Source organism: Phaethon lepturus, unplaced genomic scaffold, assembly GCF_000687285.1.
Source record: "Phaethon lepturus isolate BGI_N335 unplaced genomic scaffold, ASM68728v1 scaffold11541, whole genome shotgun sequence".
NCBI lineage: Eukaryota > Metazoa > Chordata > Aves > Phaethontiformes > Phaethontidae > Phaethon > Phaethon lepturus.
In genome coordinates this window covers 9,322-22,412 of record NW_010518468.1, presented here as the reverse complement: position 1 = coordinate 22,412, position 13,091 = coordinate 9,322, and the positions used below count along the sequence as shown (strand labels likewise).

At 40.9% G+C, this 13,091-nt stretch overlaps 1 protein-coding gene across 1 annotated transcript in view; it reads left to right on the top strand.

Moving 5' to 3' along the window:
• The window catches only part of FHDC1 (FH2 domain containing 1), a 33,294-nt gene extending 20,886 nt beyond the window's left edge, over positions 1 to 12,408 (top strand). The window contains exons 6-11 of the mRNA XM_010296741.1: positions 1,378 to 1,448; positions 1,551 to 1,658; positions 2,566 to 2,636; positions 4,992 to 5,109; positions 7,175 to 7,339; positions 10,378 to 12,408. Coding sequence (XP_010295043.1) covers positions 1,378 to 1,448; positions 1,551 to 1,658; positions 2,566 to 2,636; positions 4,992 to 5,109; positions 7,175 to 7,339; positions 10,378 to 12,408 — 2,564 coding nt within the window. The remainder of the gene's footprint in view (positions 1 to 1,377; positions 1,449 to 1,550; positions 1,659 to 2,565; positions 2,637 to 4,991; positions 5,110 to 7,174; positions 7,340 to 10,377) is intronic.
• Positions 12,409 to 13,091: the final 683 nt, after the last annotated feature.

Sequence of the window (13,091 nt, the reverse complement as noted above, 5' to 3'; positions counted from 1 at the left end):
ATTTACTTAAATTCTAACACTGATAATCACTAAGGGTTAGGATGGCCTAAATAGCCTGATGGATTCTCATCTAGCCTGCAAATGGATGTATTTCATAGTGACGCTGAGCAGCCTCTTACTATGCAAAGTCTTCAGAAGTTGCCTTCTCCTCTTGGCCTTTTGAAATTTGGTATTCTCTTTTGTATTCTCTCCTCTTTCTTCCTCCTTGTTTCCTCACCTATAGCTTGTTAGATCAAAGGTTATTTAATTAATTCTATGTTTTTAGGCTGATAACACTGAAATCCAAAGATACAAGGGCTGTCTGCTTCCAAAATGATAGATTAGTGTATTGTGTTGAGCAGTTAAATGCAGGGTAAATTATAGAATGTGAACTTCGAAGCAAAATAGTTCTAAAAAGTATTTACATTGCAATCAAAAGGATTACACCTTTTATTATGTTTATCAGTGTAAAATACAGTACTTTACATTAAAACCAGCTCATGTTATTTTTCTTGCCGTATGGGCACTTGCAAATTTGGAGTTACTTGGTTTGATGTGCCACTTGTATAATGCTAATTTATTAACTCTTTTCAGTTCTGAATTTCTGTGTCTTATTTCCAAGGCAGTCCCTCTGGTGACTTTAAGCACATGTATTGTTTTGTATTCATATGTGGCTGGGTGAAAAGGTGTATGAATTCAGATAGAGCACTGCTGTGCGTTTTGCAAAAAATGGAAATATGTACAAAACAGGCTTCTGTGATGGAAAAACTTTACAAGGCAGGTTTATTCCATTTGACTCTGCATCACACTGAATATAACTGTGCTAAATCATCTTTGATGTGACTGAAGTAAAATAAATGCTGCTCTGAGTTGGTGATCATACAGAAATAAAATGATGATTCATAATGGGAGTGGGATAAGCAAGGAAAATTTAAGCATTGCCTGTTATCTTTTCAGGCCTGATGGCTAAGTCTCCTCAAAACAGAGTAATTGTTCAAAAGCCCAATCCCGGCAGATGGCAAATGGATCCTGCATGGTGCAGAACACTTGCCTCATGCTGGAATTAGTAGGTGGTGAGGATACTTAACCACTTGCATGAGACACTTCGCACGTTGCAGGATTAGGCCCCAAATGTTTTGTTGGCTGCTGGGGGTTGCCTTGGAAATATTACACTTGCTAAGCTAAAGTCTGAACACATACTTGAGGTTTGTCAACTGTGCTTATGAATTTGAATCATATAGTACCATTTTTTTCCCCCACCTTTTCAGTTTGTTGTAGTTTCCTGTTAAAATAACAATTTCCACTTTTAAAAGCTTGAGATGAAGAGGTGTTTGGTAACTGACCATGTGTATTTCTAAACAAACAATTGTTAGACAGCAATTTTCTTGCTCCTTACAGAACTAATGACTTGTGAGGAATTGCATTCCATATTGCACTTGGTCCTTCAGGCTGGGAATATTATGAATGCGGTAAGTGACATCCAAAATGGAGGTGACTGATTGACCAAGCTTCCTTGTTAGTATTGCAGTCCATTGATGTTATGCCTCAGCTGTTTGCTCATTTCTTTTCAGGGAGGTTATGCTGGCAATGCTGTTGGATTTAAACTGTCATCACTGCTCAAGCTGGCGGACACAAAAGCAAACAAACCTGGGATGAGTCTACTGCATTTTGTTGCTCTGGTATAGAAAAACTGTTTTGCTGGTATAAGCAACTGCCACAAATGTAGAGCCATAGATGATAGACAATAGAAGGGGCCATGTGTCTCAGAAAAAGCAGATTTTTTACAGCTTTGATCCTAATCTTCACCTTTCTTCTCCTGCCACAAAATTCACCAGTTCACCTATATCTGGTCGTCCTACCCAGAAACCCGTGGAAAACTTTAAGTTTTTTATATAATGTAAAAGCTTGCCTTCATCTAACTTCCTTCTTGTAGCTTTTCTGTTATTGCCCTGAATTCTTACACTGTGGAAGTAGCTTATTTTGGTAAATATTCTTTCAATCTTCCTGTTGAATCTTTTGAGCAGCATTTTTGGTAGTGTTTTTTTTTCTTCCTTGGCGACTGGCATGTATTTTTAAAGCTGTTGCAGACTTTTCTCAAGTTGTTTTGCTTCCTTTCAAACTTCTTAATTTTAGAAGGGAGAGAATTTAAATGCTTCTATATGTGACTCTGGTTATCTGTGTACAAACTGCTTTACCAGGTTTCCAGTCACCTAACAATAGGGTATTAATTGATGTTCATGCAGGAGACATTGTATCTGCTTGAACAATGGGCATCAGTAAATTGTTCTTTCCTTGATATTCCCTATTAATAATACATGTGGCTTGTGTTCACTGGCAGAAGCACCTATTGTTGTACACTGCAAAATGGAAGCTGTTGTTTAAAGTTTCCAGTTCTGATCCCTACCTTTCGTTAAGGGGTATCCGCTGCTCAATTGGGTTAGGATTAAATGGGAAGAAAAACAGTGTAGGAGAAAAACCTTTAAGTAGCCTTCCAGAGGCTTTAGAACTGCTGGACTTAGGGACTTTGGCATGGTGGTGGAATGTTAATGGATTGTATGTGTTTTGGTTTTGTTCTGTTTGTTTCAGGAAGCCCAAAAGAAAGATGCTGCTCTCCTCAACTTTTCAGAAAAAATTAGAGATGTTCATGATGCCGCCAGGTAAGTCAAAAGAAAACTGATAACTTATGGTTAAACTGTGACTTGGACTTTTCTTATTTGTGAAGCAATGAGGCTTATCCAGAGAAGTCTTGGCACAAAAACTGACATCTTTACAAAGTTTATTGTAGCTTTGAGTGCTTCATTTCCATTTGCTAGCAGAAATACGCCTGCAATGTGCCTTCAGGTATGAGGTTTTTTATGACACTATCTCTATAGGTTTTTGGTAGTTTTGTCTCTGTCAAATACACGTGCATGTATGTTACTTTTAAGGGATCGAGCTAAAAGCATGTTACTGTTTTTCCTTAAACCAATTTTCATCTGTCTCTGAGCAAGCTACAATACTTTTCCAGATCTGGTACCAGGTACAGGTACTGGCCCTGGATTCTGTTAGATGCTTTTTGATACTTCGTTTGCTTCTCCTTTTCTGTCTTGGATGGAAAATCTGAAGCATCTGAGGCTCTGTACTGTTTGCATCTTAAGGTCTCTAGCTGCATAATTTTAAACTGAACCTGATTTGTACCTCGATAATAGTACTTGCTTTTGTGAGACACTGTTCTAAAACCCAAAACTGGAAGCTAGCAATGCTGGAGTTCTATTCCCAGTTTTGCTACTTCCTTACTCTTGAGCTTTGGGCAATCTATTTACATTCTTTTCCCAGCTGTAAAATGGATCCAATCTCTTAGATCTGATGCAGGGTTAAGTAATGTCTGCAAAGGACTCTGAAAGCTTCTGAGGAAAGGAGTGGCCATGGAGTTAATCAGAAAATTTTTGAGGGACCACCTGTGTGGCTCTCAGCCATGCAACCCACACACCTTTCTGGCAGTCTGCCATGTGGCCTGATGGGGAATGTAGCTTCCCTCGGCATCCAAGCCCCCTGGCAAACAGCAGGGGAACAGGCTGAATCCCAAATCTGGTAATATTTTTTCTAACCACTTTGTTCTTTGATCACATTTGTTAATGCTGAAAATCTTCTGTTGTAACTCATGCTGAAATCTATTCAGGGAATGCAGTCTGTACAGGAGAATGAAAACAAAATACTTGTCTCACCATTGGGCATGAGGAGGATCTTTATTACAGACAACTGTCATGTACAAGTTGCTCCTAAATCCTCCCAATTAGAGCATGTTAAAACAAACTACTATTATGTTATTTATTTTTCATTATCTTGCCACCTTTACTTGTAGGCCATCCTCTTCCTCCTTCACAGGCAGAAAAATATAGCTTGTATCTTCTACTGCTTTTCTTATTTGCAAAAACACCCATTATCTGCCCAGAACAGGGAGCTAACCTTTGCAGATTAAGTAAGCAGAGAAAAAACAGCACACATTTTATTCATTTGTGTGTGCACTGACAAACGTATGCATGCTGTCACCATCTGCTGCCATGTGCACTTCAATCAGTCTGACACAAATTCTTCAGCTTTATTGTTTTAAAGTCATGCTGCTGATGAAGTGACCATAGTTAGGAGCATGTATACAGTTGTTAGTTTCTATCATTTTGGAAGCTCCAGTGCTTCAATTCCTATGCAAAGCTCAGTTCTCTTGTGAAGGAAATGCCATAGATTTAGAAGCACTTACCCTCAAAGTGATTGAGAGATTTGAGTGGGAGCTCCTGTTGTATGGGATGTGGGTCTCCCAGGGTAAAGCTTAGATTACATCAGATCAGAGCTCTTTCCTGTGGTCTTAATTTCTGAGTTACCTCTCCACAGGAGCAGCTCGGCTGCTGGTATGTGGTAGAAGGATGAAATGTTATAACTGCTGGGTTGAGACTGCGTAGGCTGCATTTCTGTGACTGCTTGGAAGAACGTAACGTGCAATTTCATGATGCCAGATGCTACTGCCAAAATGGGTAGTCCTGGCTCAACAATCCCTTGTGACCCCTTTTTTTGTGCCAGCTACTGCACTCAAACGGTCATGTAATCAGCTGTACCAAGCAAATGATCCGTCTGGAAGCAAATTGTTTTTTTCCTTTTCCTAGGTTAATTTTCAATATGCAGATATGGCTGGTCATCTAGAAAAGGTAGAGCTAGCACAGGAACCAGGGAGAGAAGAGGAACACCTGGTCAGAGGCAGGGCACTACTACCTTTTCTGGTGGTAAGGTTGGGTAGGACTGGCTGGAATTAATTGTGAAACCACACCCCATGGGAATCTTTTCAAGTTGCAAATAAGAAGAAATGTGCTTATCTCTCTCCTAAGTTTCAGTTCCTACTCTGGAAAGATTTCCTGAACAGGCAGGTCTTGTTTGATAGCCAGGCTGCACCTCATGTTAAACATCTATTTTTGAAGGATGCTGTGACTAACCTGTGGGCAGCTCCTTCCCCCTCAATAAACATTTTCTGTATATGCTATTTTTAGGTTATCCATTGATAATGTAGAAGCAGAGCTCCACTCGCTGACTTTCAAGGCACGATTTGTTAAAGACAGCATTCGGCGAGACCCAAAACTCTTTCATCAGATGGAAAGCTTTCTCCAGGTTTGTAGGATATCCCTGTTAATGTGTTACTGTCGCTTGAATATAGGTGCATTTGCCAGCTCCATGTAATTTGTGTGGACATGTTAATAAACAGAAGCGTTGGTTTAATATGTCTATCAGTTGTACAAAGGTGTTCCAACTACATGCTGTTTGTCAAGTAAGAGTGTTGGAAGGACTGTGTTTTTACAGGGAGGGATATTGAGTGTACATTGCCCAAGGCTTGCTAGGCAAGCATGTTTAATGCCTGTGAAATGACTGATGAAGATCAGTAGTTAAAATATAAGACAATTTGGATTGGTCTCTGTTTTTGTACTTCACAGCTGCCCAAAATACGGTATCTGCATGTTATGTTACACTGGAGCATGTCAGTTTTAGCTGAGGCTGTGCTATGCATATGAATCCTGATTGTTGTATGACTGAAGAGATATTGTTAGAAGCTGGAAAGTTAAGGGACTGTTTTCTCTACTAATTTATCCTTAGCACAGAGTGTGTTATTCTGAGCCACACCATTACTTCTGGGTGGATTTTCCTTTTCTTTTTTTCATACTGCAGTGAATTTGTAGACATAAATGTGCATAGCACTTAACTTTGAAGCAGAGTTCTTAGTATTTTCTGAGTACGTGGTGATGCCTGGAGATATATGTATTATACTTCAATTAAATTATTCTTCTGTTTCACGCTATAGATAATTATTAGAAGTAAGAAAGCAGGTGCTGATCTGGAACTTAACCCGCCCTGATTTTCAATTTGCAAATGTAGTTAATAGTCCCTGCAGTTTTTCAGGAGATGAGAAGCTGATGAAGAAAGGGGTGGGTTAAGATTGAAATACCTGTCCTCATTCACTCTGAATTATTGGCTTTTATCCATTGCACCCAGACTCTTTAATGTTATGTTCTAACATGTTTGGAATTTTTTATTTTAATTTAATAGCTGGTTTTATGTAACACTATAACCTTGTTTAGGCCACATTCCAAAAGAAATGTTGGGGAAAAAATCATTTTACAAATGCATACCTTACATAAACACTTCCGGTTTTTGTTTCTAAATTGCAGGTGATAACCAAGCTGATTTAAAAGTCAGCTTTTATTATCTCATCCTCATGAATAAATTACTGAAATATGTGGGAGGAACTGATTTTCTGTGTATGCTTTTATCAAAAAGTTTTTTTTGATTAAAAAAAGATTTTTATCAAACTGTTTATCTTAAATCCAGCCTTTTATTGGACACTTTTTTAAAAAAAAAAAACACAAACCTAACAAGTGAGATTTGTTCCTACCCTACTGGCATAATTTGCCAAATAACTTTGTGGCAGCAAGGTTGGCTTAAATGGTCACCAGTGCCTCCAGCTGCCTGTTCCCACCCTGGTGCTGCAGTATCAAAAGTATTTAGGTGATCATGAGTTAGACAGTGTAAAAGAACAGATTTGTCTGAAAATTAACTTTTCTCCTCAGGTTAATTTGAACCACATGTGGTTTCAGATCTGGGATTGTGCAAGGATGGGAGTGAATGGCTAGTGATGCAGATAGGGGAGACAGAGGGGCAACCGCTGAAAGTGTTTTAAGCAGTTCTGCTGCTCAAAGTCTAACCACAGCCTTATTCTCTCCCTCCTGAGAAATCCACTAATCTACTCCGTCCCTGCCTGTATAGCTCTATACCTGTGATTCAAAGTGCTGCTTTATGGGGATGTTTTCTGTATGTCTTAAAATATGCATATTTCCAGCAGTTCCTTACCTTTCTGGCATAAAAACTTTTTTTGTTGTGGTCTAGGGTCAGCTTAGGAAGGAGTTGATTCTGTAATGTATATCCATTAATTTATCCACATGGTTTTGGGGGAAAAGTAGGGAGGAGGAATTAATCCATTTATGCTTAGTTGAAAGTGGCAGGGAGAATGGGCCAATAAGGCATGTGGAGCTCTCAAGGGGCTCTGAAGTGGTCTGTCACTGTCCTGGGCTCTGGAACAGCTCCTGGGTTGGAAAATGAATGTCATAAATTCCTCATATATACATGACCTGCTGTGACTTCAGTTTTTCTGTCTGGTTCATGCTATATATGTTTTTTGCTACAGTTTGCTCTAAGACATCTAAAGGAGCTTGAACACCAGAAACGAGAATTGCAAAAGGAGGGAAACGCTCTCATTGACTTTTTCTGTGAAGACAAAGAAACTATGAAGTTGGATGAATGTTTCCAGATATTTAGGGACTTCTGCGTAAGATTCAACAAGGCTGTTAAGGTAAGAGCACTGAATGAGATTCTCGTGCGATTGAAATAGATAATGGCTCACATGAATTAAGTTGTTTTTTCTGATTAAGGGACATTTTATATCTTCTGGTATTTGATATATTTGCTGGAATGGCTACAGCAGACTGCCCTCTTGTAGGGGAGGGAAATTTCCCAGGTGGGAAATGGTCATTCTGCCCAGCCCTGCACGCAATCCCACTGCTCTGCATCTTCTGCTGCAGGCTGACTAGACCATTAAGATGATACGTCAGGGTCGCCTATTGGCCTGCTTGTAAGTGGGCTTCTTCCTTCTCTTTTGGCAAGGAGATTGGTTGGTGATTGCTAAGCTGAGAAGTGAAACAGATTGTGCAGTCCTGGTTAGTGCTGAGGAGTACTCAGTTCAGGCCTTGGACTGGTAATGGTAGATCACTGGAAAGGCCTTGAGATGTGGCACCACATTACGTGGGCATCCCAGCCTGAATCAGCAGTGTCTCAGGCTCTCCTCTGCCCTCCTTTACACGACTGGACACACTTTGGCAAGTAAAGTAAGGACTGTGTCTTCTACTTTGTTCTTTCCATTGCTTTTTCGGGGTGAAAACTCAAGAAATTAAGCAGGCCTACAGTACCAAGATACCTCATCCCCAGTGTGACTTTGCTAAGTTCATTTGCTAAGTACCCTGAATTAGTCCCAAATAATTCAAGATGTATACTAAGATGAAGGAGCAGTATCGGTCTTGGTTACAGTTTTGGTTCAGCAAAGTCTGCCTATTGTTATTGATATTTTTAGGCCTTTATAAATAGCATCAGTTAGCTGGATCCATCCATTTTTCTGCCTTATGCAATCTGCATTTGACAGCACTTTGTAGAAGAGCTTTAGTTCAGGGAAGAGAGAACAATCTTGATTTATAGCAAGCTGACATGATGTTCAGCTAACATGCCTGTTGTACCACTGGTTTACCTACCCCTTACCACCCAAGATAGCATGTAGTTATGCATGTGTGTGAACGTTATACAAATATATAAAACCAAACGGTGGTAACTATTGCAGACATTTTAGTGAGAGGTGACTTCATGCATACACGTTCAATTATTTGGGACTGGGGATTTAATTCATAGTCACACATTACAAGTGGTTGTTGGATAGCTATTACTTCAAGGTCCAATGGAGATCTCTCTTCCACTCTCTGTAGTAACTAGTTACACTCTAAAAATGAAAAATTAGTCTCTTATTTGCAATTATTGAGGAGATTTGCTAGGTATTTTGTGGTAATTAAGCCCTGTCCGTACAAAATTAACAGTTCAGAGTAAAGGTTGCAGTTCTGACAAATTAATGTGATGTGTGGACAGCACAGCCAGCAGTCTAAAAAGATGGCTCATACCACAATGGCCATGTGCACATATTTAAAATGTTTAAACATTTTTTGCCATTTTTTAACATGTCTATGTGTGCTTAAAATAGATTTTTTTAATATTTGAATAAAATCTCCTGAAACATGTTTTGGGTGAGGTTAAAATGTTCTGTCTCTAATATGGAATATGATAATAATACCTACAACTATTTTTAACCATCTCTTTACAATGGGATATTTAAAGTCGAGCTTTAGCATTTGGCAAGAATTCATTCGGTAATTCCATACCTGTGAAAGCAAGCTCCCTGCCACAGACATTTTTCCTGAAGTGCAAGTTTTTTTTCTTTTTCCTTTCTTAGCAGTTCAGGTTTCTTAGGTCTCTAATGCATCTTATCTTTCAGAGCCCAGTGTAGTCTCAAATACACTTTGAGAGGTGTAGATTAATCCATTCATCAAAAAGACCTTCAGCATTAGGCTTTTGTTTACTGAAAGCTTTCAGGTGACTTTTTCTAGTTGTGCACCTCTTCTGTTGTCACAACAATGGGAAGATCAAGCTAGACAGTGCTTCAGACAAATATAGATGTGGGGTTTTTCAAACAGTGTGTCATTGCTCAGAACAGATTTAACAACGTGCTGGAAAATTAGGTAATTTTTGAATCCTCTGTCAAGACTAGCTTCCCCCTTCTTTCTGTTGCTACAGCTGTACAGACTCTAGAAAACCAGGTTCTGCATTTCAGAAAATAACCTGGAAAGTTCAGCTGAAGGTTCAGCTGGATTAAATCTGAGGCCCAGAGGTGACAGTTAAAATGTTGATACTCGCAGTAATCCACTGCTAAGGATTTTAGTAAAAAGGTGTTACTGTGTTGTCTTTCAAATACAAACTACCTCTTTGTATGGCTTTCCGAACCAAAGCCCTCAGCCTAGATGCCAAAATCTCCAGCCTGTCCCTGGGCAACATTCTGTGCAGTAGTTGCCAATTGCCAGTTTTTGAAACCAACAGTGAATACAATGTCCAAAACTGGAATGAGGCAATGGTCCTTGAGTGGGGTCAACTGATGTCTAAGTAATGACTGTGAGGCATTGTGTAAACTTTCCTATTTGCTTTCATATGCAATTAAGTAACGTCTTTTCAAAAAATTTCCCATTGGTAATGTTCGAATCAGAGGTAAGTAGCACCCCGTAGAAACTGCACTTGCTGAGGAACAATTGCAGTTGTCATAAGGGAGGATGGAAGGAACACATTGGCTTGTCAGACAACCTTGTCTCAGCTTGTCTCAAAATGTGAATGTAATGATCGTAGAAGTTTACTCACCTGATAAAACTGCCAGCTTTAAACTTAGTGGGGACTTGAAGCTCTCCATCGTATAGCAGGAACTCTTTGGCTGGACTTGACATCTACTTGGGTTTGATAGGTCACGTTCTTGGTCTCTGCAGGGACTTGTGCATTTTTTTCTTATGCTGACCAGACTGATGTGTCTCCAGCATTAGTTATGCAGGGAACTGCTCTCCACGTGGTTAATGGTTGCAGGCTGAGGTTGCCATGCTGAGTTCATGTGTGTTTATACTGGGGGTTGGGGGAGGGCGATAGCAGTAGCAACTAACTTTGAAGGGAAGAAATAAAGGGAAAGATAAAGGAGTGTGATTTGTTCTCATGCATAGGACACTGTCCTCTGAGACATATATTTATGGTTTTCCTCATCAGGAAAACAGGGAACGAGAGATCCAGGAACTTCATAGTCTGCAAAGGCGAAAGGAGCTGGAGGAGAAACGCCGATCCTGGGCAGCTGGAGAGCTTGGGAGCTTTGGGCGGAGCAGCAGTGAAAATGATGTGGAGATGTTGGCCAAAAAAGGACTGGAAGAATTTCTTCCCTTTTTGCAGCAGAGACCTCAAAGCCCTTCGTACAGAAACCCCAATTCCAGGCGCTCTAGACTTTCTCTGGGGGTTACTGCAGACAGAGAGTTGCAGAGTTTCCTGGAAATCTCAAAAGATGAGGATCCAAACAAGTTTAACAGCCTTCCCCGTGCAAATACCCGACAAGCAAGACCCAACATAGCCTGGACTGAATCCAAAGAAACAAGAGATCTCAACTTAAATACCTTGCACTTACACCAACAATCTGAAACCAAAGTGAAAAGTGGCGGCCTACTACAGGTGCCTCCAGCTCAGTCCAGTCACTTTGGTGGCTCAACCAGTCCTGGAGCCCGTTACTCACAGAAGAGCACCGACTACAACATGCACGCTTCCAATGTGTCCTGTGAGGAGTCTGCAGATATAAATGCTCTGGCCCTTGCAATTGAGGAGCGTGAACTTGTTAAAGGATTACGTAAGTTTGATATTCAGGGAGCAAAGCCTGCAGAGGATACACCTGTAATATATTTAGAAGATGCTGGTGGAACAGACTTGGAGACTCTGGATGATCTAAGCTTTCATTCCCTTAGCACTGCTGATGATGACCTGCCTCCAGCTTGCAGAAGTTTCAGAGAGACCCAGGACCATAAAGCCAAGGCAGAAGCTTCAGAGCCCAGCAGCAGCAGCCCCATGTCTATGGATACAAGTGTTTCCGGAAGTAGGGAAGATGGGCCAATGTTCTATGTGTCAGATACGACAACTGATTGTTCTTTGACGTTGGACTCTGAAGAGGGAAGTGATTTTAAATCAGCAGGCAATGAAATAAGAAGTGAGGCTGGCAAAGCACGCTCTTCTGGGAATGATGCTCAATACAGGGCTAGAACATTGTACTCAAACCTGAATTCTGCTTCTTCCAAGGATCTGTCTCTTCACACTTCCACAAATGATAAGGATGATGCCAATAGCAAGCACAACCTTCCTAAAGAAAAGCCCATAAAAAGTAAAGACCCAGCAGGACCAAAGAGAAACTCTCTAAAAGATAGATCTCCAAGCTCCTCAAAATCCAGCAGCACTCGCCCTAGCTACACAGCTCCTTCCAGACCTGTGAGAACATTGAATGCCTCTGAGAATGAAAGTATGAGGAAAGTGGTGCCTATTTCTCGGTCAAACAGAGCACCGAGCAGTGTGAAAAAGCCAGAAGCCAAGCCAGCAGTTCGTGAAACTAGTGCAGTGGAAAGTCGGCTGTCTCGTCGCAGCTCTGTCCGAGGCACAACAGACACGCTGCCAAGAAGTCCTTACAGGCATAGCATGTCGGTAGAAGAGCCAAAGTTACAAAGGGGCACTGTCACCTCGAGCAGCGCTCATTTTGAGAGGGACAGAGTCTCTCTCAAGAAGCCAAGCTCTAAACCTGTTAGGAATAATGTCAAATCAAAGACTGACGAAATGAAGATGTGTCGCTCCAGTGTAAAACCCCAGACCCCTACAGATGACACCAAGGTTGCCACAGTCAGTGTTCCCAAAACACCATCGGCTGTCCCAAACTTTGCGAGGAATACAGTGGCTTCTTCTTCAAAGCGTGCAAGAGTGGATCTATCCAGTTCATCCAAACCTCCAACCATCACAAGGTCTGTGTCCCAGAGGCTGCCTAAAGCGAAGCCAGCAGCAACCTCTGATGATCCGAGTCCAAAGGAGAACAGTGTGAGCACCTTAAAGAGAGCAAGTAGTGCCAGAGTGGTTGGAAGAAGCATCCTGCAGGGAGAAGCTGTCAGCACTAAGGTAGAGCCTGCACTAAAGGAGCAGGGAACAGTGGAAAAGGCCTCTCTTAAACTGAAAGATGCAAACCGGACCACAATTGGTAAAATACTGAAGCCGTTACTGAAATAAAGGAGAGGTTTTTTGAATCTCGGAATGTGAACACTTGTTCAAGCACTGGATGTCTGTGTCCTGAAATTCCTTAAAACAGTAACATTGCTGATAAGCAACATCATGTGTGCTCATTAAAGTACGGCACACCGTTGGAAAAGGGCAAGGAGTTGTGTTCTGGTCTAAATCCTTTTATATGAATTTGAATGTATTTGAAGCTACTGTGATGGAATACGAGCGTAACAGCAAAGCTTTGACTATCTGTGATACAGAAGGTCACTGAAAGCCAAAAGTTCTAAGAAGTTAAGCTACAAGATGAAACACTTTGTGACAGAAAACATGGATAAAGGCCAGTTTTTGTGTACCTAAGATTCTTCCTAAGACTCAAGCCTTTGTGCCGGTTGGTTCCTTATTCGATGTCAGAGTGAATCCTGTGGAACAGTACTGAAAACGAACTTAGGTGATTGTGCTTTCCCATTGCTTTCAATTCCTTGAATTCAGGAACTCTTTTTTTGCCTGTTGCGAAGTCCATTGCTGGCAATTGGACAGACTGGGAACGGCTGGCCAAAAAATGGTAAAATGGGACATTTGCTGTTTGTGGCTGTCTTTAACCTCACCGAAGAATTTATAGCATGTTTTATGAATGTGTATATGTGTCTGGAGAAGGCTTTCTGCTGGGCAGGAGGCTTATTCTTCAAGAACAT